The sequence below is a fragment of the Stegostoma tigrinum genome, unplaced genomic scaffold (assembly GCF_030684315.1).
Source record: "Stegostoma tigrinum isolate sSteTig4 unplaced genomic scaffold, sSteTig4.hap1 scaffold_307, whole genome shotgun sequence".
In the NCBI taxonomy this organism is placed as follows: domain Eukaryota; kingdom Metazoa; phylum Chordata; class Chondrichthyes; order Orectolobiformes; family Stegostomatidae; genus Stegostoma; species Stegostoma tigrinum.
The window spans coordinates 67,501-94,636 of NW_026728235.1; the positions used below are offsets into that span (position 1 = coordinate 67,501).

The following is a 27,136-nucleotide window of genomic DNA, read 5'->3' on the forward strand; positions in this document are numbered from 1 at the left end:
AAGCTACGACTGTAAGAGACGATTTGTGCGCAGTTGATCGAGTGGCTCAGTGGCTGGTAACGTTGTTTCTGAGTCAGAGGTTGTGGGTTCAAATTATTACGACCAGACCCTGCAAGGGACCTCCAATTTATCATGACCGCAGAAGGGTATCTCAAATTGTCAAGCTCCCAGACAATGAGGGGTAAATTGCCTCCGTTTCTTTATATAGTCACACCTCCCCCCCCCATCCGAGGCGGTTAATTTCAGTTAAAAATCCCTTCTCCTGAAGATGCCACTGCCCTAGGCGAAGTGAGTTTATGTTTTAAAAGGAGGGCCAACTTTAAAAGAGAGATATTTACCTGCAGTGCAAGGCTGCGTAATGGCTGTTCCAATCTGGGACCTTCAAAGTAAACTATTTTGAAAGAAGAATGAGTGTCATTCCACCTGGAATCCTGGCCAGTATCAACACCACAAAAAACAAGCCTCTGTTCAATGGTTGCCACACCTGTGGGAGCTTGCTGTTTACAAATTAGTCGCCATTTTCCTTTCTCCCCACAATATTACCAGTACTATTGGTGTTGGGAGTTGAATAATTAGTTTTGAGACCCTTGTTTTTACAGATGAATTGAAATTTTTTTGCCCACATTCCTTTTGACAGCGCTCAGAGAGAGAGCGAGTTACCATTCTCTACCTGCAATGCAAAGGTGCTTAATGTCTCCTCAAATCTATGACACGCACTGGTCTGCAAACGAGGATGTCAGACACCCATAGACCAGGGTTGGAGCTCTCTTTCAACCCTCTGTTTTTTTTTGGTTCATTCTTAGAGGGATCTGTGAGAGATGCCACGACAGGTTTGAGATGCCAGCCACTCACCTCCTCCGTTGTAATCTTTCTGCCCAATGTTACTCCAACTTTGTGACAACCCTGGAGCTTTATTTCCAGGCGGCTGCTGAATTTCCATTGTCAATAGGTTTGATGCATCCGTGGGTGAATGGAGGGCTGTGATCAACAACTGTGACAAAACCCCGCTCCAGAGAACTGAGCACAGGCTCTAGCCTGACGCATTGGTGCAAATACTGATGGAGTGCTGGACTTTTGGGGGAGCCATCTTGCAGAGGAGACATCACATTGAGCCCACATCTGACCCCGATAGGTGGATTTTTAAAAAAACCCCATGATGCCATTTTGAAAGAGACGCGTACTTTTTTCTTTCTTTACCTGCAGTGCAAGGGTGCTTAGTGGCAGTTCCAATCTGGGGCCTTCGCAGTACACTATTTTTAAAAGGAGCTTGAGGGGTATTCCCCCTGGAATCTCAACCAACATTTACTCCTCAATCACACCTCAAAAACAATTGGGGTCACACTGTTGTTTGTGGGAGCTTGCTGTGTACAAATTGGTTGCCATTTGCTGCTCCCCCCTCTGCATGACATGTTTTTCGAACAGTGTCTGTGAAGCAGGTGGAGATGGGGGTCAGATGGGGCAAGGAGTATCATAGGTGCCAATCTTATTGGCCATGTAGACATTTTGCCCACCCTACCTCAATCTGCCACTCCAATAGGTCAACCTCTGGGAAAGCATGAGAGGGTCCCCTCACAGAGTCTGGGTTTCAGACTTCCAACGCCCAATCCCACCAGCAGCCCACAGGAATTGGCCAAAATCCCGTCGCCAGTCTTGGCGGTGCCCTGCTATCGAAAGTGAAAGCCTTTTTACTGCTCTCCGGTCCAACGATCTCTCAATGTTTTCATTGCCAGTGAGATAAGGGTCACGCCCTGTCACAGATCAGTGGCCCGACCTTCACCAGTGTGCCACAGAGCTGCTTTTCAGGAACGCCATCGGAGTTGGAGGTTGGACTATGGGTTGGTATCCAAGTGTAATCAGCCCTGCCCTCCGTACTGAGTCACACACAAGCAAAGGGTCAGCGGGCAAGGCCCTATCTCTTGGGAAACTGCTTGGCGCCACCCATTATGCACCGAGGATAAGGGGCCGTCCATGGGAGGGAGAGAGAGGGAAGACAGATGGGTGAATTGGCAGTAGGTGGCTTGGTGCCCCACCCTGCGGTGAAGCTCAGTAGCATGGTGGGACATCTCAGGCCTTTTCAGGGCAGGGAGGCCAAGAGTTGGCCAAGGGGTGTGGGAGCTGCAACGCCAACTCAGGGCGGGTGGGTTGGGTTTGGTTCGGGCCCGTGGCTTAGGGTGGTGAGCGGGAATGACACTCAGAGGCTACCAGGAGGTTGGTGCGAGTGTCAGAGTACAGAAGGAGGATGAGGGCCAGATACTTCAAAGAGACAGCTGGGACCCGGCCTAGACCTGTTCTGGTATTGTCACCTCCTCTTCACCCCTCCTAGAGGACTCACACCACCCCCTCTCCTCCCTTCCTCCCCTAGATTGTTCTAGAAGAGCTTATTCCTGACCTCGTCTCAGCATCAACCCTCGGCCTACCTGTCCAGGCTCAAATTTGATCATGGGATGAGGGTGTCACTGGCTTGGCCGACATTTATTGGCCATTAGGGGCAGTTAAGAGCCAACCACATTGCTGTGTGGGTCTGGAGTCACATGTAGGTCAGACCAGGTAAGGATGGCAGTTTCCTTCCCTAAAGGGCATGAGTGAACCAGATGGGGTTTTTCCAACAATCGACAACTGATTCATGGTTATCATTAGGTTCTTAATTCCAAACTTTTTTTTTGTTGAATTCAAATTCCACATTCTGCTGCGGTGGGATTCGAACCTGGCACTCTATGTTAATGGTCCAGCGATAATACCACCAGGCCATCGCTTCCCCCTTGTGCTGAGAGACAGTCCTTACCCTGGTCTGGGCCTACACGTGATTCCAGACCACCCACAGTTGACACGGTTGGTACCTAACTGCACTCTGGGAAATTGGGGATGGTCAGTAAATGCGAATTTAGCCAGCAACGCCCTCATCTCGAACATTTAAAAGAAGAAAACAAAAACATAGCCTTGAACGATAGACATTGGCACCCTGAAGGTCAATGAGGCGCTCTTAAATCAGTCTGCAGCTCAGCAATTCCTGCAGAGAGCTTGGCGAAAATGTCCTCGCTGTGCGTTAGAGTCAAGCCCGCAGCAGTGAACTGGGCTGCTCGCTGCAGAGTGTGAACCATCCTCTCACTGAGCCTTCGCTGAGGGGAGCCACACATCTACAAAGCTGAGCTGGAACAGAAGCAGAGATAACTAGGTGTAGAGCTGAATAGACACAGCAGGCCGAGCAGCATCAGAGGAGGAGGAAGGCTGACGTTTCGGGCCTAAACCCTTCGTCAGAAAAAGGGTCGAACCGCCTCTCGTTCGGGAGGTCCGTCAATTGTATCGCTCCAAGTATTGATTGGCAAGATAAGCCATTTTCTGAAGAAGGGTCTAGGCCCGAAACGTCAGCTTTCCTGCTCCTCTGATGCTGCTTGGCCTGCTGTGTTCATCCAGCTCCACACCTTGTTATCACAGATTCTCCAGCATCTGCAGTCCCTACTGTCTCTGAAACAGAAGCAAATGGGAAAGCCAACAGGAGGAGTGGTGGGGTGGGGGGAAGGAGGTGAATGTGCCTCTAGGCATCCTGCTGGGAGAGGAGGAGATCCAGCAAAGGACGGAGGCAGGAGACTGAGGTCGGGTCAGTTCAGGAGCGCGCGGCTGAGATATGGGAGAAACTCGTTCATTGAGCAGCGAACAATTTTGATCATGGGGAAGCCAAGGCCGGGACTTTCGACAGGGTGAGAAACACATCAGCCATCATTGAATGGCACAGCAGGACCCAATGGGCTGAATGGCCTCATTTTACGGCCTATTTTAATATTGAACTGTCTGAAGGCGGTCAGTCCTTTGGGAAAATGCAACGCACGCGGAATTTCGATTCTCAAAGCCAAGATGTACAAATGTCTGAACTAGCCCACGGTGTTTTAGAGTGATTTCATGATCGATCTGATTCATGAGGTGTCCAGACCCACCCCTCTGGAGCATGTGGGGCTCGAACCCAGGGCCTCCTGGCCTGGAGGTAGGGGCACTACCACAAGGGCGCACACCACCGCCCCCCCCCCCCCCCCCGCCCCCACCTCACAGTTTTACCAGGGTGGTGGGAATCTCGTCCAGCGAGGACGAGAGGGCGGATTTGCTCACAGACCGGCTCCACGGCCCACACAGCGGGGACAGGCTGCACATCGGGCCTGTGTCCGTCATCGCCCACGTCTGCCTGGTGACCACAAGCTACCTGGGGAATGGGGCTTTCCCGAAGAAACCGAAGACTTAAAACTCAAACTGTTTTCTCCATTCCCCTTCCTTAGTGAAAAAAAAACCTGTAGTGGCCTAGAACACGCCTCGAAGGCCCCATAGTTAAGGTTCAGTTCACCTCCAGGAGCTCGGAATTATCTGGGACGCTGCTCCAGGTTAGACTGGCGTGTTGGAATGCCGGATTGATCTGACGCTAGAGCTGTGCGATCACACCAACCAGTTACCTGGCAGCAGAGAGTCTTTGAATGCCAATCTGGGGTGCCTAAGGCCACGGCCTGTCATCGAAAGGTGCCGGGGGTTGATCGCGACCCACACAGGCCTGACACCCGCCCCAACCTGGGGGGAGGCAGGAGTGGCACAACGGTTAGCACGACTGCCTCACGGCGCTAGCGGCCGCGGTTCGATTCCACCCTCGGGCAAATGTCTGTGCGGGGTTTGTGCGTTCTCCCCCACTCCCCCCCACCGTCTGCGTGGGTTTCCTCCCACAGTCCAAAGCCGCTACATTGACCCTAGTGACAAGGGACATGCAGGCTAGTTGTGTTAGCCGTGGGAAATACAGGACTACCGGGGGGGGGGGTGGGAATGCTCTTTGGAGGGTCAGTAAGGACTTGACAGGCTGAATGGCCACTTCCCACACTCAAGGGATTCTGTAATTCAAAGGAGGTGAAGGAGAGCTCAAAAGATCAGAATAGGCCCCTGCCCAGTTGCCCAGCCAGGCTTTTCTCTCAGCTGAGCTGATACTTCAGGCTAAGTTGCAGGATATGCACATTCTCTATGTGAACAAGCTTCACGTGCCTGGGAGCCGTTGTGATACACAACACGAAACAGGCCATTTGACCCAACTGATCCATGTTGGTGCTTCCTGTCTTCAAAAACCATTCTTCCGCTGCATCAAAACATCCCTGTATTCAATTCCTGCCAAATATGCTTATTGGGTTACAGTGTACCCCAGTGAGTATAAACCCCGCACAGACATTTGCAAAGCCCACCACACACAAGGAAAGTCTCTGCATCTACCCCGTCAGGCACCTTTGAAATTATATTTTAAAATAAAATGTTCGTCTGGTCACCCCCACAGCCTTCTGCTCCTGAGGGGCAAGAAATCAGTGATAATGGGAACTGCAGATGCTGGAGAATCCAAGATAATAAAATGTGAGGCTGGATGAACACAGCAGGCCAAGCAGCATCTCAGGAGCACAAAAGCTGACGTTTCGGGCCTAGACCCTTCATCAGAGACAAGAAATCAATCCTGGTATGGAGGTGCACAGCCCAGATAAAGGCCCTTCAGCCCATCGGTTCTGTGCCTGTTTGTATCAATTGCCTCCTACTCTGACGCTGTTTCCCTGCACTCGCCCCATAATCTTTAAATGGCGAGCGCACATCTAAATCCTCACAGCACACAAACAAAGCCTTCGGTCCATGCCGACTAGATACCCTAAGTTAATCCAGTCCCATTTGCCAGCATTTGGCCCCTATCCCTCTAAACCCTTCCTATTCATGTCCCCATCCAGATGCCTTTTAAATGCTGTCCCTGTACCAGCCCCCACCCCTTCCTCTGGCAGCTCGTTCCACACACGCACCACCCTCTGTGTGAAAACGTTACCCCTCAGGTCCCTTTTAAACGTTTGCCTTAAACTTGGGTCATTTGGTTTTGGGTTCCCCTACCCTGGGGAAAAGCTATCCCCTCTCATGATTGTATAAACCTCATTCTCCTACACTTCATCGGGATAAAAGTCCCAGCCCACGCAGCTTCTCCTTATAACTCCAACCCTCCAGCCCCACCAACAGTCTGCTGGATCATTTCTGCACTGTTCCTAGTTCAGTAACATCTTTTCTGTAGCAGGGCGAGCAGAAGCACACGCAGCATCCCAAACATGGCCTCAGCAGTGACCACCGTTTGAACATAATTAAATACTCAGAAATCAGGAGACCGTCTCCTGCCCTATCACGGGTTAGTCCAGAGAAGGAAGGGGAGAACGAACGCTAGCTTTGTTGAGAACTCAAAACACCAGACACTGAAAGTTTATAAAAAAGGAGTTTATTTTGGTCAGGAGTCAAATTATCAAACGCGTCCCAAGCAGCTCAGTTAATTTTGTTCTTACATTCATTCGATGCACACATTATAATGCACTCAAGGAAAAAAAAAATCAAACTGGAGAGAAAGAATGGTATTGCTATTTTCATACTTTATGTGCAGGAAAACCGCATAAATCAAATGGTCACACAGAAATCGCTAAACAGCCTGCACCAGTCTCCCCAGCAATGCCAGCCAACATCCGCCAGAGGCTTTTAAAAACAGAAATAAACTTGTGCAAAGGTTCCTCATCGCAGGAAACAGTCGAGCCAGTCCCTGCAGCATTGCTCCTCATAAGGGCAGGAGTCAGGCCCCGAGCCGAACAGAGTGGTTGGGAGGGGGGGGGGGGTTCTACGCCAGTATTTGACCCGAAAAGCCAGCAGCACACATGACATTGGAATGAGGTACCCCCCCCCCCCCCCGCCCTCGAGATACAGGCTGGGGGAAGCGGGGGGTCAGCTGGCCCCTCTGTAGCGAGCTGCAACAGGGTTTTGGCTGCATGACAACACATCGGGGGGAGACCGCACCCAGAACCAACTGGGCATTAGCTCTCAGCGTTCCCTGTTACCCCAAATAATAGTGTTCTAGCAAAAAACAAACTTGAAATGAGGCACTCAACTGCACCAGCCTTCGGTGCCACCCTCCCCAAAATTCTCGGAAGGAATGGGGAAGGGTCTCGTCTGCGTGTGACAGGAAGGACCAAGTCAAAAGGTCTTAGTGTGAGAGTCAAGCATCATATGGGGTTAATCCCATACAGAGGCAACAACGAGGATGAGGCCATGTCCCCCATTCCCTGTCCTTTTGGCGTTGCTGGGAAGAAAGCCGCATTTACATCAAAGTCCCTTAGCTTGCCACGAGGCCCACTCCATGGCTCCTTCCTCACTGGCAACATCTCAAGCTGGTCACAGCCAAGGTGCCCGCTTTGAAACTGAAAGCGAGGTCTGGCAGTTAACTGCCGGTCATCAGCCTACTGGTGCGCTTGGCAGGGGTGACACCTCTCGCCCAGCCCATTTGGCAACCAGCTGGCACACCTCCTCTGGGACAGCACAAGAACTTCTATCCCAGCCCCTGCCCAGCAGCAAACAGGGAGAGAGCATTGCAGGCACCGGCTGTTCAGAAGTTACAGTAGGAATCTTTCCCTCTCTCCCAGCTCCTGTAACAAGCATCTGCATTGCTAAAGCACTTGACCTCTACCGCATGAGCGTTTTCACGAGGCCTCCTTCCTGTGCATCTGATTCTCTCCCCACCCCCCCAAACCTCGGATCACTTGGTGGAAAGCAGGAACGCAGTGAGGAGGGACAACTTTGGAAGAGGATGGGAGAAGTCAGGCGTGAGAAACAGTTCACGCCCCCAAACTGAGTGCCTAACCCAGGATGAGCTATCTCTCAGCACAGCGGGCTGAGGGTCACCAGGTGCCACCCGGAGCAGAATCGTTAAGGAGCTGATCCCAAGCAGCTCTTCGCACAGCGTGTACGAGGTGCTGTCCTGGTTCTTGCTCAGAGCCCACCGGGGCTGCGCCGGTCGCATCCACGCTGTTACCTTCAGTGCAGACGGAGGCGGGCATAGCGGGGGGCTTGGCCCGAAAGTCCCAACGTCGAGCAGGCAGGCCATCAGAGCCCTTGGCAAGCAAGTTTCGATGCCTCTCAAAAAAAAGTGTCAACACCGTTTTACCATCTGGCATCAGTGGGGATTCTGCAACTGCTTGTAAATCTCAATATATTAAAATTATGTAAAACAATGTACAGTCAATGTAATGTACAACAGCAGCCCTAAACTCTGTTGAAGGACCATCTGCCATTCACCAAAATGTAGTCTGGCCCGGAGAGGAGAAAGGTTGGATGAGTCCGGCATGCAGTTAAAGGCTGGGCATCCCAACCTCTTCTGTTCTGCTCAAAGTTTTTAAAAAATTTCAGTACCTTTTATAAAGGCTTTTCACAGTGACCGACCCCACACTTCTCCAAACTACAGCCTCAAATCCATTTGTATTACAGTGGAACGCTCCAAATTAGTTACCAGATCAATGAGGTTCGAAGGTCAATTTGTTCACATCAGGACTTCATAGTTGTCATCCCATCTGGGCATGGTCTGTACCATCATTATTCTTTTTCCCCCCAAAACATTCTTTCACAAGGTCTCCATTTTCTGCCCCATTCCCTCCGAATTGCCCCCTCCCCTTGAGAAGGTGGGGGTGAGCCGCTGCAGTCCCGTTTGCTGTAGGGACCCCCACATGGTGCCCTCAGGGAGGGAGTCCCAGGATTCTGACCCAGCGACGCTGAAGGAACGGCCGATATTTCCCAAGTCGGGGATGGTGAGGGGCTCGGAGGGTGAGCTTGCTGGGGGGGGGGGGGGGGGTGTTCCCATGTACCTGCTGCCCCTTGTCCTTCTGGATGGAAGTGGGTGGTGGGTTTGGAAGGTGCTGCCCGAGGGGCCTCAGACACTGCTGCGACTGGCTATCACAGCAAGTTAACTCTCTTCCCGACAGATACCTATAGAGACCCCTTTCAGACAGATCGGTGAACCACAAAGGTTAGTCAGCAAAATCTTAAAAATTGAGCATCCTCAAAAAATAAATTCAGGACAAAGACGTATTATTAAACACTGACCACTGCCCACTTGCCTTCATTTACAGAGAAAGACATCAGATTTGAAAAAGATCAGAGGGAAAAAGTGCCAAGAGATTCACAGTGGAGTAAAGTGGACACTAAAATCAGCTCTGAGGCAACCAATCAATACTCACCCATTTTAAAAATCAGACCTTTTAAAGACACACTCTTCTAAAAAAAAATGTTCACGTACAGAGTGTAAAATGCCCCTCTTGGCTCACAAAACCCCAGACCACTTCCCGAGATGCAGAAAGCTACAAAAGCTTTAGTATGCCACAGGAGTCAAAGGGTACAGGTCCAGTAAGAATTGTCAGGGTGGGGAGATAATTATTAGCAGCCCCACCACCCCCACAACCAACTCCGAATTTGAGTGTTTCTACAGGAGAACGATCCTTGTCTGATCCTAACCCCTCAGCTCCAGGATTGCAGGCGAGGAGGCTGTGTTGGGTCAGATAGAACAACTCGGGAGTGAGTGAGAGTGTTTGTTTCGGGTTGGGGGGGCGGGCTGCGGTAAGCTGTGCTTTCATCGGGAGACTGGAGGAGACTTGGACTGGGGAAGAGAGCAGGAGTTCATACCCCAATGCATTCGACACAGGTCAGGCAGCAGTATGGATAAAACTCAAACCACGCTCCAGCCCCAGGGTCTGTTAAAAAGGCAGGCTATGTAATCGATCAGGTAGCAGCACAGTTGGGATCAGCTCCCCCACCCCTCGGTCACACTCGCTCGGCCTTCCTGGGGGGTTGGTAGGACACCCTCAGGATGTTGGGCGTCTCCTCCATCACCCGCACCAGCAAGTTATCGATGTAGTTCTCCAGCTCCTGCACATGGCAGTCCTTCTTGGAGATTATCTCCTTCTGCTTCAGGACCAGCTGGATCAGCTCATCGTGGGTCAGCAGGGAGTAGGCAGCCGCTGGGTCGGACGGGTCACAGTCCTGCAGCCAGGGGGAGGGAGAGAGGGGGAGGGGGAGATAGAGAGAGAGAGAGAGAGAGAGAGAGAGAGAGAGAGAGAGAGAGAGAGAGAGAGAGAGAGAGAGAGAGAGAGAGAGCGCACGAGAGAGAGCGCGTGCGAGAGAGAGAGAGAAAGAGAGAAAGAAAGAAAGAGAAGAAAGAAAGAAAGAGAGAAAGAAAGAAAGAAAGAAAGAAAGAAAGAGAGAGAGAGAGAGAGAGAGAGAGGAAACAGGGCGAAAGATGGGAGAGCATGAAAGAGGGGGAGCGAGAGAGAGGGTAGGTATGCATGGGGGGAGAGACAGGTGGGAAGAGAGGAGGAGAGGGGGCAGAGGGAGTTGAAAGAGGGAGAGGAGGAGAGGGAGAGAGGAAAGAAAGATGTCAAACTAAAAAAACACACAATTTGCTTTTTTAAATATCAGAGAATTGTCGCACTGCAGAGGGTCTTTGAACTTGCTGTTAAACACCTGCCTTCTCCCCTTAACTCTGCACATTTTCATTTTTCTCCCAAAGATGGAGAAAAATACTTAGTAACAAGGTTTAAAACTGAATTCTGTAATTTATTACCAGGGTCAGAATGACTTTCAGATGAAGACTTTTACCAAGATGTAGCAGGAGATGGCTATTCAGCACACTGAGTCTGCTGTGCAATTCAAAGGCTGACTTAAATCATCCCCAAGTATCACCTCCTTGCCCTTTCCCCCTAACTCTTCATTCCCGGCCGGACTAAAACACCCGGATCTCAGCCTCGACTATACTGGACAACCCAAGCTCTGCAGCTCTCTCTCCAGGGAACAGCTGCTCACGTTCGTGAGGGGAGATACATTTGTGATCTATGCACAAGGACTCCCCAGTCCCTCTGTGTCGTTATCTTTCTGTGGTCTCCACCATTAAACAAAATGCAGCTCCTCTCCTCTTCCTGCCACCATTAAACAAGACGCGGCTCCTCTCCTCTTCCTGCCACCGTTAAACAACATGCAGCTCCTCTCCTCTTCCTGCCAAAGTTCAGCACCTCATTTCCCTGTATTCTGCCAAGTTTCTGCCCACCCAGGTACAGCCAGTGACACCTTCACTGTATTCTCCCGTCTATTTTGGTCTCATCAATATACATTATAAATAACTCTAGCCCCAGCTCTGATCCCTGTGGCCCTCCACCAGTTACCGGTTTAATCCTGAACATACCCTCCTTACCCCATTAGTTCACCAATCCTCTATCCTTACCAATCTATAATCGCCAACACCACAGGCATCTTACCATCCTGAGTCACTTAATGCATGGGACCTCATTCAGTGTGAAAAAACCAAATGTATCATTCTAACGGCTCTCCTTTAATTTCCTGCTGGTTACCTCTTCGAAAGAATGATTATGTATTTTAACGGACATGAACTCCCCTTCGAGAATTCGTGCTGTTTATTTGATTTAGATTATGTATTTGTAAGAGCCATATCACAGAGTCGTGCAGCACCAAAGGATGTTGTTAAACTTGAAAGGGTTCAGAGAAGAATTTGCCCTTACTGACCAGATATCCTGAATTAATCTAGTCCCATTTGCCATCATTTGGCCCCTATTGTTTAAATTCTATTCATGTCCCCATCCAGAGGACCCCACCACATCCTCTGGCAGCTCATTCCACATGCACACCACACTCTGTGCGAAAGCGCTGCCCCTTAGCTCCCTTGTCCCTCTCACCTTAAACCTACACCACCTGGTTTTGGACTCCCCTACCCTGGGGAAAAAGACTTCGGCTATTTACCCTATCCACACCCCTCATGATTTTGTAAAAACTCTATAAAGGTCACCCCTCCGACGCTCCAGGGAAAATAGCCTCTCCCGTCCTGGCAACAACCTTGTAAATCTGTTCCGAGCCCTTTCAAGTTTAACAACATCCTTCCTGTAGCAGGGAGACCAGATTTGGACGCGGTACATTTTAAAATAGACTCTAACATCAACCCTTCATTGACAGGCATTAACGTAACTCACCGGGAGTTACTAGGAACGTGGCCAAGTGGAGACTTGGGGGATCTATTAAGAAATTACATTTTTTTTGAGAGAGGAAGAACACAGCAGGATTGTAGAGAGGTGGTGTGGAAGAATTGTGGGTGTAGAGAGCCGGCAAAAACATGATAGTATAGAAAGAGGCCATTTGGCTTGCCCCACAGCTTTGGTGACGTAAACCAGCTCTGCACAGCAAGCTCCCACAAACAGCAACCCGATGGCGACCAGGTAAGTCGATTTCATCGTCACGTTGACCCAGAGCTAAACGCTGGCGCCAAAACTGGGGAGAGCTCTCCTGCTCTTCAACAAAATAATGCCATTATACCTTTCACAATTAGTCCAGCAGAGTGCTGAGTATTTCAAAACAGTGCCAGAGACTAGCCACACTGTACAAGACTTACCACTGTATTTTTTTTGTAACAAGATTCACGGGATAATGAACTAATCAAGTCGAGCACTGGTCTCCCTATTTAAGGAAGGATGCAGGCAAATTGGGAGCGGTCCAGAGACATTTTAGTAGACTAATCCCTGGAACGAGTGGATTGCCATGTCAGGAAAGGCTAGGATGAGGAGTCTCCGGAGTTTAGAAGAGTCGGAGGCGATGGAAATGAAACATAAAGGATCCGGAGGCCAGGTATGGGGAAAGATGCTTCCCACTGCAAGAGAATCGAGAACTAGGGGTCACTGTTTAAAAAGAAAAAGACAGGGGCTGGGGGTCCTCTTGTAGCACAGTGGTAGCACCCCTAAGCCTGGGCCGGGAGACCTGGGTTAAAGTCCAAACTGCTCCAGAGGCATGTAGCATCATCTCTGAACAGGTTAATTTGGAAAAGTAGGGTGAATAAAAAAAAAGAACAAGAGGGCCATCTTGTGACACATTGATAGAGAGGAGACTCGGGTTCAAGTCCCACCTGCACCAGGGGTGTGGAGTACCATCTCTGAACAAATTGATGACAGGGGTGTGGAGTACCATCTCTGAACAAATTGATGACAGAAATAGGTTAAAATAGACAGGGATGAGAAGAGAGATGACAAGGTGTACAGTTGGATGAACAGAGCAGGCCAAGCAGCAGAGGAGCAGGAAGGCTGGTGTTTCGGGCCTAGCCCTTTTTTCAGAAAACTGAAGACTTCAGCTTCAGACCTTTTTTCTTCAAAAAGAGGACCAAGCTCCTTTGTAACTTCCTTCTTGGGAAAATGTGGAGGAAGCAGTCTCTGAAAATATTTAAGACCAAGTTGGGTAAATTCTTGTGTTGGGGGGGGGGGGGGGGGGTTGGTTAGGTGGGGTGAAGGGAAAGGTTACGAGGGGAGGCAGGAGCTCGGAAGGGGTCATATCAGTCATGATACGGTCGGACTGATAGAAGCAGAGTTGAGGGTGCTGAATGGCCTCTGCCTGCCCCTGGACTTGACCAATGTTGCCCACTGCTCCCCCACCATCACCGCGCCCCCCCCCACCCCACCACCCAGAGTTGGTCGCTGTCAAGGGGCCTTCACTGATTCAGGAGACTTTGCTGAAGCAGACAGGGTCGGGAAGTTAGCGTCTCCCACAGGGACTGACTGCGACCTTCCGAAAGCACGGGATCCAGGCCCACGTTGGGAATGTTAACACTGAGAAAAATGAACCTTCCTTTAAAAAGGGGAAGACTGTGAAAGATTTCATAGAGGATCCTCTGGCAGTGTGCCTACTGCATGTCTGATCTATCCATGGGGTAGACAATACACAATAGATGCAGGAGTAGGCCATTCGGCCCTTCGAGCCAGCATGACCATTCATTATGATCATGGCTGATCATTCACAATCAGTATCCTGTTCCTGCCTTATCCCCATAACCCTTGATTCCATTTATCTTTAAGAGCTCTGTCTATCTCTTTCTTGAAAGCATCCAGAGAGTTGGCCTCCACTGTCCTCTGGGGCAGAGCATTCCATATATCCACCACTCTCTGGGTGAAGAAGTTTCTCCTCAACTCTGTTCTAAATGGCCTACCCCTTTTTTTTTAAAACGGTGTCCTCTGGTTCTGGGCTCACCCATCAGCAGAAACATGCTTCCTGCCTCCAGATTGTCCAATCCCTTAATAATCTTATACGTCTCAATCAGATCCCCTCTCATCCTTCTAAACTCAAGGGTATACGAGCCCAGTTGCTCCAATCTTTCAACATATGACAGTCCCGCCATTCCGGGAATTGACCTCGTGAACCTACGCTGCACTCCCTCAATAGCAAGAATGTCCTTCCTCAAATTTGAAGGCCAAAACTGCACACAATACTCCAGGTGCAGTCTCATCAGGGCCCTGTACAGCTGCAGAAGGACCTCTTTGCTCCTATACTCAATTCCTCGTTATGAAGGCCAGAATGCCATTAGCTTTCTTCAGTGCCTGCTGTACCTGCATGCTTTCTTTCATTGACTGATGTACAAGAACACCTAGATCTCGTTGTGCTTCCCCTTTACTTAACTTGACTCCATCGAGATAGTAATCTGCCTTCCTGTTCTTGCCACCAAAGTGGATAACCACACATTTATCCACATTAAACTGCATCTGCTATGCATCCGTCCACTCACCTAGCCTGTCTGAGTCACACTGTATTCTCATAACATCCTCCTCACATTTCACACTGCCACCCAGCTTTGTGTCATCAGCAAATTTGCTAATATTACTTTTAATGCCTTTGTCTATATCATTAATGTATATCATAAACAGCTGCGGTCCCAGCACCGAACCTTGTGGTAACCCACTGGTCACCGCCTGCCATTCTGAAAGGGACCCGTTTATCAATACTCTTTGCTTCCTGTCAGCCAGCCAATTTTCAATCCAACTCAGTATTTTGCCCCCATTACCATGTGCTCTAATTTTGTTCACCATAGGTACATAGAAGACAGGATCAGGTGTAGGCCATTCGGCCCCTCGAACCTGCTTTGCCGTTCGATGAGGCAACACCTGCCTGTCCTGCCCTCCTCAAAAATCTGAGAGAACTTGAGGCGAAAATCAATGATGACACAGTCCCACGCAGACCACCCCCAACCCCCTCTAGGAAGGGGTGTAATCATTGCTCCTCCTCCCCCCCCCCAATCTACGATCAGACGGCCCCGCATTCGGAGACCAGAGGGAACATCCTCTCACTCGCTGCCCGCCCCCCACCCCCCACCAACCCTCTTTCCTGAAGGCCCTTCCCAGGGTCTTGCCGCTCTCAATAGTGGAGAAAAATGGAAAACTCTGGATCTTAGGTGTGCCCAAAGCCCACGCCCCAGGGAACGGGCAGGGGATTCTGCAAAGGACGTCCCGGCCTCACCTTCGGAGAGGTCAGCCTTTCGCCGAAGGTCACCGCCTGCCCAGTTGCAGGTCTGGTCACGACGGTGTCCACCACCTTGAGGCGGGCCTTGAGGTTCTCCTCCGAGCTCACATCGTGGATCTTGGGCTCGGCCGCGGTCATGGGTTTCACAGGATGGGGCCTGGGAGGGGCGATTCAAAACCAACAGGGTGTTTAGGAGAAAACCCGCACAGCGCTCAGTGATTCAGCCTGTTCCACTGGCCATCCAAGTTTGGTGCTCCAAATCCCCTCCCTCGCTCCCCCACCCCCACCACCTCCCCACCACCATCCATCTGGGCTACAACTCACCTAAGGGCGCGTTTTATTCCCATCGCTTTGGAAGCATGCGGCAACGCGATAAAAAAATGAAAGGGTGACCCCACCCAGCGCAGGACTGACGGAATCCAACATTGCCACGGCACTTCATGCGAGATGTTAAAATTGGACCTCAGCTCACTCAATCCGGGCAGAAAGGGACTTTTCTTAAATGGAAAAAGCAACTCACGGTGGCTGCCTCACGGCGCCAGAGGCCCGGGTTCGATTCCACCCTCAGGGCGACTGGCTTTGAGGGGAGTTTGCACATTCTGTCCCAGTGTCTGCGTGGGTTTTCTTCAGGTGCTCTGATTTCCTCCCACAGTCCAAAGATGGGCAGGTTAGGGTGGATTGGCCTTGCTAAATTACCCATAGTGCCCAGGGATGTGCGAGTTAGTCTGGACTGGCCGTGCTAAATTACCCATAGTGCCCAGGGATGTGCAGGTTAGGGCGGATTGGCCGTGCTAAATTACCCATAGTGCCCAGGGATGTGCGGGGTTAGGGTGGGTTGGCCGTGCTAAATTACCCATAGTGCCCAGGGATGTGCTGGTTAGGGTGGATTGGCCGTGCTAAATTACCCATAGTGCCCCAGGGATGTGCGGGTTAGGGTGGATTGGCCGCGCTAATTACCCATAGTGCCCAGGGATGTGCAGGTTCGGGTGGGATGATCCAAGGTTCGGTGTGGGCGTGTTGGGCCGAAAGGCCTGTTTCCACACTGTCAGGATTCTATGATTTCTACGACATGGCGGCACTGAAGGTATGCCCCAGCTGATACTCGGCCCTAAATCCTTGTCGCAGACCACTCAGTATCTGGCCGCCACGGTGCGCAACACTCGAGAGCTTTCTGCGTGAAAACTGGCTGTCAGGCTTTATGCGCCGAAAAGCCTGACAAAATATTTTGCGTTGTTCTGAGGCTGAGCGAGACCGCAGTAACATGCGTGTGGGGTGTTTTGTGTTTGAAACAGCAAAAAAAAAAAGGGGATGCTGGCAGAGATCTCAGTTTGGCAGAAACAAAAAAACAATACTTTCCACTGTACTGTGGCACAGAACAAATCAAATCAAGTCAGTTTCGCGCTTGCTAAGAGCTTGTCTTCCTGTTCGCCCACCCCACCAACACCTTGCGAGGCTCAACATTACATGAACGGGAGACATTTAAACACCTAACATCTACAAATTTCCCAGCCCACAGACTCGGAATCCTAACTTTGATTGAAGAATGCAATGCCCGCTCTGTGGGAGAGACGATAGTGGAATGGCTCTGAGGGAGGAGTTAATATTTGCCGGCCAGGTGACTGAGGCTTTGTGTAAGGTGTTGAGCCCCCAAGGAAGAGTCAGTACCACTTCTGGGGCCCTCCTGCAGTGCAGAGGTAGAGTCACTATTCTGGATCAGAAAGGCCCAGGTTCATGTCCCACGTGCTCCAGAGCTGTGGTGCAATATCTCTGAACAGGCTGATTTGAAAAATAGGTTAATTTTTTTTTTAAGAAAAAGCAGCAGACTGCTGCCTCACAGCGGCAGGGACCTGGGTTTGATTCCACCCTCGGGCGACTGTGTGAAGTTTGTATGGTGTCCCTGGGCCTGTGTGGGCACACTCTGGGTGCTCCAGTCTCCTCCCACAACTGTATAAATAATTTGGATGTGAACATAGGAGGTGCGGTTAGTAGGTTTGCAGATGACGCTGAAATTGGAGGCTGTAGTGGGTAGTGAAGAAGGTTACCTCAGAGTACAACGGGACCTCAATCCGATGGGCCATGGGCCGAGGGGCGGAGGATGGAGTTTGATTGAGATAAATGTGAGGGGCTGCGTTTTGGAAAGGCACATCAGGGCAGGACTTATACACTTAATGGTAAGGTCCTGGGGAGTGTTACTGAACAGAGAGACCTGAGGCGGGGTGGGGGGGGGGGGGGGGGGGGGGGGGGGGGGGGGGGGGGGGCGCAGGGCAGGTATATAGTTCCCTGAAAGTGGAGTTGCAGGTAGACAGGGCGGTGAGGAAGGTGTTCGGTACGTTCGCCTTTATTGGTCAGTGCATTGAGTATAGGGAGTTGGGAGGGTCATGTTGCAGCTCTACAGCACATTGGTTAGGGCCCCCTTTTGGAATAAATTCTGGTCTCTCCGCTGTAAGGGAGGATGTTGGAAAACTTGGAAGGACGCAGAAAAGATTTACGAGCATGTTGCCATGGAGCTGTAGGGGGAGGCTAAATACGCTGGAATGTCACAGGATGAGGGGGGTTGACCTTGTAGAGGTTTGTAACATCATGAGGAGCATGGACAGGGCGAATAGTCAAGGTCTTTTCACTGGAGTTGGGGGGTGGGGTCCCAAACTGGAGGGCATAGCCCCTCATTGTCTTTTTTAAAAACTTTCTCCCCTCATCGTACACATATACCCCATGGTCTCGAAATCCCACACCCCAGGGAAAAGGCACTTAGCATTCACCTCATCCAAGCCCCTCAAGATTATGTAGACCTCTGTAAGGTCACCCCATACACTCCAGGGAAAAGTCCCAGCCTATCGCTGGTCAGGGGATTTCCCGCCCACACCACCACCCACCCCCCCCCCCCCCACCACCGCCCCCACCAACATGGACGGACGACGTTTTGGGAGAATGAAGCTCGCTTTCACACGACGCCCAGACTAACCTGACCTCACCTGCGCCTGGAAGGTACTGCTGATTCACTGCTCTGGGGCTCGATTGGCTGTGTCTCCGTGGGCAAGACATTAGCCTGAGGCAGCCTCTTCCGGTCAGAGATTCCTGGCCCAGAAGGATTCACCGAGTGAGCAGCGCTGATCATGGGGGAGAGGACGGGGAGAGGAGAGGAGGGGACGGGGCCGGAGGCGAAGGAGGACGAGACGACTGGAGGAGGGTGGGAGCGCGCCTGGGTGGGGGTCTGCTCTGGGGGAGGCCTGGGCACGGGCACGGGCTCGGGCTCCGGGGCTGCGGGGGTCTCGGGAAAGCCAACCCCCAGCCCCGGCTCCTCCACTGTCCCAGTCGCCATCTTGTCCCCATGGGCGTCGCTGGCCGGCAGCTGGGGTGGATCACCATCCCGGGGCACGGGAGCTTCCTGTTGGACATGAGGCTCCTCGGGAATACCGGGAAGCTCCAAGGCGTCCGGAGGCTCCCCTGCCCGTTCTGAGCTCTCCAGGGACACAGGCAAGCCCAGGCCTAGATGTGGAGGGCTAGGGGGAGGGGAAGGGCCCGTTTGGGGCACACCCCTGGGCGCCGGGTAGGGAGCCCCAATTTGGAAGCCCCACCCCTCGGCAGCACTGTAGGGGGCGCCCTGGGGGAGGAGGAGGGCGGGGGGAACTCCGGGGCTCCAGGGAGCTGGTTGGACTGGGATCGCGGCACGGGACCTGGGCTCCCCCACCCTCCAAGCCCTCTCCTGCTGCCCCCGGGCTCCCGGGTGACCCTTGCCCTCCCCTCGTCCCCTGGTGCCCCTCCCAAGGGGTCCCTTGCGTCAGGTCCTTGAAGGTGTCACAAATGGGTGCCCTCTGCCTGCTGAGCTCGTTCGATGCCTCAAGGTCTCGGAAGGGCAGGAGGAGGAGGAGTTGGGAAGAGGGGATAGAGAAGAGCCCCATGCCATTGTCCCCATGTCTGGGGAAGGGGATCGCGGAGACAGGGCTTCCCGGAGTGCCAAGTCCCCAAGGCTGGCCGAGCTGGGGCCCCTTGATCCCACAGGAGGAGCCAAATGGAAGGGGTCAGCCTGAGTTGTGTGGAAGGGGGGAGGGGACGACGAGGTTCCAGCTCTGGCTTCGGCCTTCGGAGACACCTCCAATCTGCTGAGAGAGACACAGAGAGAGAGAGAGAGAGAGAGAGAGAGAGAGAGAGAGAGAGAGAGAGAGAGAGAGATGGAAAGAGAGAGAGAGAGAGAGAGATGGAAAGAGAGAGAGAGAGAGAGAGATGGAAAGAGAGAGAGAGAGAGAGAAGAGAGAGAGAGAGAGAGAGAGAGAGAGAGATGGAAAGAGAGAGAGAGAGATGGAAATAGAGAGAGAGATGGAAAGAGAGAGAGAGATGGAAAGAGAGAGAGAGATGGAAAGAGAGAGAGAGAGAGATGGAAAGAGAGAGAGAGAGAGAGAGAGAGAGATGGAAAGAGAGAGAGAGAGAGAGAGAGAGAGAGATGGAAAGAGAGAGAGAGATGGAAAGAGAGAGAGAGAGAGAGAGAGAGAGAGAGAGATGGAAAGAGAGAGAGAGATGGAAAGAGAGAGAGAGAGAGAGAGATGGAAAGAGAGAGAGAGAGAGAGAGATGGAAAGAGAGAGAGAGAGAGAGAGAGAGAGAGAGAGAGAGAGAGAGAGAGATGGAAAGAGAGAGAGAGATGGAAAGAGAGAGAGAGATGGAAAGAGAGAGAGAGATGGAAAGAGAGAGAGAGAGAGATGGAAAGAGAGAGAGAGAGAGAGATGGAAAGAGAGAGAGAGAGAGAGAGAGAGAGAGAGAGAGAGATGGAAAGAGAGAGAGAGATGAGAAAGAGAGAGAGAGAGATGGAAAGAGAGAGAGATGGAAAGAGAGAGAGATGGAAAGAGAGAGAGATGGAAAGAGAGAGAGAGATGGAAAGAGAGAGAGAGATGGAAAGAGAGAGAGAGAGAGAGAGAGATGGAAAGAGAGAGAGAGATGGAAAGAGAGAGAGAGATGGAAGAGAGAGAGAGAGAGAGAGAGATGGAAAAGAGAGAGAGAGAGATGGAAAGAGAGAGAGATGGAAAGAGAGAGAGATGGAAAGAGAGAGAGATGGAAAGAGAGAGAGAGATGGAAAGAGAGAGAGAGATGGAAAGAGAGAGAGAGATGGAAAGAGAGAGAGAGAGAGATGGAAAGAGAGAGAGAGAGATGGAAAGAGAGAGAGAGAGATGGAAAGAGAGAGAGAGATGGAAAGAGAGAGAGATGGAAAGAGAGAGAGATGGAAAGAGAGAGAGAGATGGAAAGAGAGAGAGATGGAAAGAGAGAGAGAGATGGAAAGAGAGAGAGAGATGGAAAGAGAGAGAGAGAGAGATGGAAAGAGAGAGAGAGAGAGAGAGAGAGAGAGAGAGAGAGAGAGAGAGAGAGAGAGAGATGGAAAGAGAGAGAGAGATGGAAAGAGAGAGAGAGAGATGGAAAGAGAGAGAGAGAGAGAGATGGAAAGAGAGAGAGAGAGAGAGATGGAAAGAGAGAGAGAGAGATGGAAAGAGAGAGAGAGAGATGGAAAGAGAGAGAGAGAGATGGAAAGAGAGAGAGAGAGGACAGAAAACTCATCAGAGTGTAGCCTGCTTCTCCCAGGAGCGTCCCTGCCTCAAGGGGACAAACAAAAGTGCAGGGGATCAGAACGAAGGGAATGGGAGGGAAAAGGAAGAAAAACCACTAAATAGCATCTTGCACTACCCCCAGAGCAGGAACTGGGGTGGTTTTGTTCTGTCAATCCCAGGCGGCATGGCGAATTAGAGAGAGAAAAGAGGGGAGAGAGAGAGAGAGAGAGAGAGAGAGAGAGAGAGAGAGAGAGAGAGAGAGAGAGAGAGAGAGAGAGAGAGAGAGATACAGATGAGAGAGAGAAGTGAGAAGAGCGGAGAGAGAGGGAGAGAGAGGACTGAGACGCGGAGGAATGTGGTTGACATGTACGTGACTCGTACATTGTGGGCAGCTGCGGCAAGTGGCTAGGAAGGCTAATGGAATATTATCCTTCATCAAGAGGTGGGGTGAGGTCATTAAAGAGAAGGGACATCTTGTCACATCTTCACAGGAACTTAGGACAGCTGTGGTCTCCTTGGGGTGGGAGAAAGGATGGGAGGGCACCAGGAGCAGTTCAGATACAGTTCATGGATATGATGGGAAGGGATTCTGTTTTCACTGCTCCAAGGAGGCAACTTAGTGAACCACTCCTCCACTCCCCCCAACCTGACACTGGGAGGGTGCCTTCCGTTGTGCTCCATCGACCAGCCCACCGCTCCACCCCCATCCCAAACCGCCCAACAGCAGAAAGGGGTAGGTGGATGGAGCTTGAGATCACGAGAATACAAATAACCAAGATGCGAACCGCAGGAGGATTAAATTCCGACTATTGCCGGGCCCTTGGACTGGGCGGGAAATGGGCATCAATATTCGCCCCCAAATTGGCAAAGCTTACTTGGGTTTGATGGCCGCCATCCTGTTTGCCCACACCGAGGTGCTCGCTGGCTTCTTCACCTCCCCCCGGCCCTCCTCTGAGGTCCTGCGGAGCTCCTTCCCCTCGAGGGCTTTGGGGGCCTCCGTTTTCTTGGGGAAGAGGGACATCAGGCCCCCTCTGCCGGCCTCCTCCTTCTTGGCCTGGGGCCTGGGCTCCTCTGGCATCGCCTCCCCGCTGCCCACCTGCTCCTCTTCTTCTTCGTTGGCCTCGAAGGGGTTCAGCGACTGCACGCGCTCCTCGGGAGCGGGGGCCTGCCCTCCCGACGCCGGGGTCCGGGCTGCCCACGCCTCTCTCAGCCGAGGCAGGGCCTGGGGTGTCAGCTGTGGCCCGGGGAGGGGTCTCCGGCCTCGGGTCCTCTTCGGGGGACGGGGCGTAGAAGCGGCTCCGGGGCTCGGGCCTTGGCTTGGACGGCACAGCCTGGCTTGGCTCCTCCGTGTAGACGTGGGAGCCGTTGATGCAGAGGTTGGACTGGGACACAGGGTCGCTCTTGGGCCTCAGACCCCCGAAGAGTGACAGAGGCTCCTTCCTCGGGTTCCCGGGCAACGCCAGGTCCAGTTGCGTGTTGTCGGTGCTGGCCGCCCGCTTGTGGCTCACAATCGTGGGGACCTGCAAGCCCTTGCCTGAACTCTCCTCTGCAGAACAATGTTCAACAACAACAGGAAAAAAAAAGGACAAGATTTAATCCCTTCTCAGTAACAGAACACAACCAAAAGGCTGTGGGAGATGGCCACATTCTGGTTAACTCAGTGGAGGGTAATGTTGTGCTTTCACCCAAGGCTCACTATGTCTTAGAGGAGGAGAGTTCTTCATGACCACCTTAGCCAGTGATGGAAAATGAACCCAACACCCGCAGTGGCCAGAACTGTACGCAGTCCTCCAAATGCAACCTCACCAATATCCCTCCCATTCTTTAGATGACATGTCCATCCTGGGCCTCCTGCTGTGCCACAGCGATGCCACCCGAAGGTTGCAGAAACAGCAACTCATACTCCGCTTGGGAACCCTGCAGCCCAATGGTGTCAATGTGGATTTCACAAGCTTCAAAATCACCCCCTCCCCCACTGCATCGCAAAACCAGCCCAGCTCGTCCCTGCCTCCTTGACCTGTCCGTCTTCTCTCCCACCTCTCTGCTCCTCCCACCTCGCTGACCAACCTCCACCCCCACCTCCTACCTACCAGCCTCACCCCTGCCTTCTTGACCTGTCCATGTTTCCTCAACTGTCCAACCCCCATCTTAACTCCCCTCCTACAATCACCTTTACTGGCTCCATCCCCGCCTCCTTGACCTGTCCGTCTCCTCTCCACCTATCTGCTCCTCTATCCACCTTCCATCATCGCCTTGCACTCCCCCCCCACTCTATTTATTTCAGAGTCCCCTTCCCCTCCCCTATTTCTGAAGAAGGGTCCAGACCCAAAACATCAGCTTTCCTGCTCCTCTGATGCTGCTCAGCCTGCTGTGTTCATCCAGCTCTACACCTTGTTATCTCAGACTCTCCAGCACTTGCAGTTCCTACTATCTCTCACCGAGATCCTGTACAGCCGCATGATATCCAAGCTTCTATACTTACTGACCTGGCTGATGAAGGCAAGTGTGCCAAATATCACCTTCACCACTCTGTCTGCCTGCAGCTCCAGTAAGGAGCTGTGTATGTGCACCCCAATGCACTCCCCAGGTCCTTACCATTGACTGTGTGCAAGCCCTGCCCTGGTTTAAAAGCAACACCTCACCTCATTTATCTGAATTAAACGCCACCCGCCAAACCTCAGTTAACATTCTGTCGACCTCTGGTCATCTGAATCCCTGCTGCCCCCCATCTCCCTTCACCAAACTCATACCCAGCTCTGTCCACCCACTGTGCCCTGCCAACGCTTGATAACAGAAAGGGGGCAAGATTTCTAAAAAAAAATAAAGGTTTTAAAGAAAAAATCCAGCACACTGCACCCTCACACCCTTTCCCCCACCTCGCCTCCAGGAACCGCCTGACATCTCCGGCCAAGCAGCAAATTATTTTCCACTGTAAAAGCGAAACAAGAAAAGGCACCACGCCAACGCACCTCCCGCCGAGTCGTCCAGGCGTATCTCCGTGAAGCCCCCAGGGCTGGCGTTGCCAGGTGGCGAGGATGGGGCGGTGGGGATGACGGACATGGACTGGGAGAGAGAGGTGCGCTGCAGGGTCGACTTGGGCAGGAGCTTCCTGAGCCTGGAGGTGGTGGCAGCCCTGGCCGCCTCTTCGTCCTCCTCGTCGCTGTCCCCGACGGCGCCAAGGCTGGGCACAATGGCGGACGCAGAGTCCGAGAAGCCGTCTCTCTTCTTTCCCTTGAGCCTGTCCTTCAGTTTCCCCAGGGCGGACCGGGACTTGTCCTTGGCCGACAGGTCGAACATGCTGGCCGTCATGTTGTTGCGCACAAACTGGATGTCCGCCTCGATCTCGCCCCTCTCCTTGTCCACCTTCCCGGTTTTGGAGTGGAGTCTGTACCACCTGGACGGGAGAGGGCACGCAGACAGAGAGAAACCCGTCAGAACGAACCAGCGCACCCCCCCCACCCAGGATGGAAAACAAATAAAACAATCGCCCACGGTTACGGGATCACGCGGCGCAGAGACAGACCCTTCGGCCCGAATCTCCCGTGCTGACCAGCTTTCCCAAAGTCCCATTTGTCTCCGCTTGGCCCACATCCCCCCTAAACCCTTCCCATCCGCGTACCTGTGCAAGTGTTGCACGTGGGCAGATCTCTAGGGGAGCAAACAAAACAGGAGGATGCAGATACAGACGCTGTCAGGGCACGTGAGAAGACATTTGGATCGGTACGTGAATTAGGAAAGGTTTAGAGGGACAAAACTAGCAAATGGGGCTGGTTTAGCTAGGGAAACCTGGACAGCACAGATGTAGTGGGCCAAAGGGTTGGTTTCCCTGCTGTACAACGCAATGACTGAGAGCCACAATGACGCCGCACACAAACTGGAAGAGCTATATCTCACATTCCACCTCAGGGGCTGACAGCCCGGAGGCTTCAACATAGAATTCATCAGTTATAAAATCTCCCCGCCCCCAGGCCTCACCCCCACGTCCAACCCTCCCTCTCATACCCTCCTCCTCGACCTGACACAACCTGTTCACACCTATCAGCCCCACCCTACACACCGACCAATTCCCCACCCACTTTCGCCAGCCCCACCCCTCCTCTTTCTCTGTTTATTTCAGAGCCCCCTTCCCACTCCCCCATTTCCGGAGAAGGGTCCCAAACCGGACCGTCAGCTTTCCTGCTCCTCTGAAGCTGCCTGGCCTGCTGCGTTCCTGTAGCTCCACACTGTGTTACCTCAGACTCCAGCCTCGGCAGTTCTTGCTGTCTCCACTATGGGCAGATCGCCTCATGAGGAAAGCCTGGGCCATATCCTTGGGAATTCAGAGAAATCAGAGGTGACTGAACAAACAAGATCCTGAGGTTGGAATGGAAAAGGATGCTCCCTCTTGGAGGACAGAGCTGTACAGCACCAGAACATGCCCTTCGGCCCACCATGTCTGTGCTAACCATGATGCCATTCTCAACTAATCCCATCTGCCTGCACCTGGTCCATATCTCTCTAGTCCCCGCCCGTCCACGCGTCTGTCAAGTTGCCTCTTCCTATTGTATCCTGCTTCTACCGTCCCCTTCTGGCAGCTTGTTTCAGGCACCTATCACCCTCTGTGTTAAAAAACACTTGCCTCGCACATCTCCTATAAACCTCTCCCCCCGGCTCACCCGAAACCTTTGCTCCCTAGTGTTTGACGTTTCTACTCTGGGGAAGAGACTCTGACAAGCCGTGCCCCTCGCAATTCGAAAGATTCCTTTCACATCTCCCCTCGACTTGCTGTACACCTCCTTTCCCACCTTATCCGCTCGTGTTGTCACTTACAGGGGGCTAGGGACATCCGCCCCAAAATCCCGCTGTGCATCAGCGCTCCTAAGGGTCCTACCATTTACAGTATACTTTCCTCTTGAATTTGGCCTCTTGTGGAATTAGGGGTCGCTGTTTAAAAATAAACGGGGTGCCCATTTATTACAGAAACGAGGAAACATTTATTTTCTCTCAGATGGTTGCATTTTTGGAATTCCTGTCCTCAAACACTAATATAGATGCAGAATCTGTAAATATTTAAGGGGATGAAAGATTATCTTTGAAGGAAGGTAGAGTGGAGGTTGAAACTCAGCAATCTTATTGAATGGGACAGCAGGCATGAAGAGCCATTCCACCTACCCTAACCGCCTATCCCAGTGCAGTGAGCCCACGGCACTGCTCCGCCAGGATTCAAACCAGCAACCTCAGGATTCAGAGCTCGAGTGCTACCCAATGAACGTGCGAGAGAGGGAGAGAAGGAGGGAGGGAGAGAGACGGGGAGAGGAAGCGGGAGCGGGACGGGTAGCGGGAGGGAGAAAACGCATGCCATGTTATGGACAGCATCTATAATTGAGTAGGTTTACAGAGGAACCAAGCCTTGGAGGTACACGCCTCGACAAGGTTTTGTAGAAAGCCGTTTTCGGTGCACTCCTAAAAGCCACACACACACACAGACCAGGCATTGAACTCCAACACTAACCATCCTAGCACTCACAAACGAAGCTGCGTGCCAACACTATTTAAAAAAGGGCAACAACACACTTCAGCAACATGGAACTATGCCAAGAGGAGGAGGAATACCTCTTCCAAGTGTTCAAGGATAATGGATATCCAAAGAACTGGGTCAGGAGATGCCTACAGGAACAATATCAGAAAGATTCTACACGCCCCCAACACACTACCCTACATCAGGGATACCTCCGAACTCACCACAAGACTCCTATGACTGCTGGGCATCAGAGTGGCACACAAGCCCACATCAACTCTATGACAAGTGCTCACCCGAACTAAAGACCCACTCCCCAATGGACAGGACCAACGTCATCTACAAGATGCCCTGCAGAGAATGTGAGAAACGTCGGACAAACAAGAAGGAAACTAACAATAAGAATACGTGAACACCAACTGGCACCAAAAGACACGGCCACACGCACTCATCTCAATCCACGTGGACAAAGAGACCTATGACTTCAACTGGGACAACACCAAGATCCTGGGACAGGCTAGGCAGAGACAAGCACAAGAATTCCTGCAAGCATGGCACTCCACGAAGCATGTTATTAATAAACACATTGAACTCGACCCCATATACATTCCACTACGGAGGAAACCCAGAAGTGAGGCAATCCATTGGAATGGACCCCAGAGTTTAAAAACCAGGCGGGAAAACACACTGACGCTTCATCAGAGGCTGCACTGAGGATGTTACCAAGCACAGTACCGAAACATCTGTGGAAATACAAACCATCTTAGCGAGCCAACCAACCTGAGCACCCACAACCCAAGCTACAGATCTACTCCAAAACCTTAGGAATCTCAGGATCTGATACTGTGATGGGTCAGGAATTCCTCCAACACTGTTTGCTCCCTCCCTTGGTTGAAAAGATACAGCAGAGTTCACTGCACCTCATTCTTTTCTAACTCCATGGCAGAATTCAATTTTCTAGTAACCAGTCCAGTGAACCTTCATTGCACTGTCTCTCCA

At 52.0% G+C, this 27,136-nt stretch overlaps 1 protein-coding gene across 1 annotated transcript in view; it reads right to left on the reverse strand.

Moving 5' to 3' along the window:
* Nucleotides 1–6,230: 6,230 nt before the first annotated feature.
* Nucleotides 6,231–27,136, reverse strand: part of LOC125448035 (rab11 family-interacting protein 1-like) — a 36,668-nt gene continuing 15,762 nt past the window's right edge. The window contains 7 exon segments of the mRNA XM_059643877.1: nt 6,231–9,819; nt 15,109–15,268; nt 18,084–18,889; nt 19,013–19,208; nt 21,516–21,701; nt 21,703–22,186; nt 23,610–24,034. Coding sequence (XP_059499860.1) covers nt 9,601–9,819; nt 15,109–15,268; nt 18,084–18,889; nt 19,013–19,208; nt 21,516–21,701; nt 21,703–22,186; nt 23,610–24,034 — 2,476 coding nt within the window. The 3' untranslated portion in view covers nt 6,231–9,600.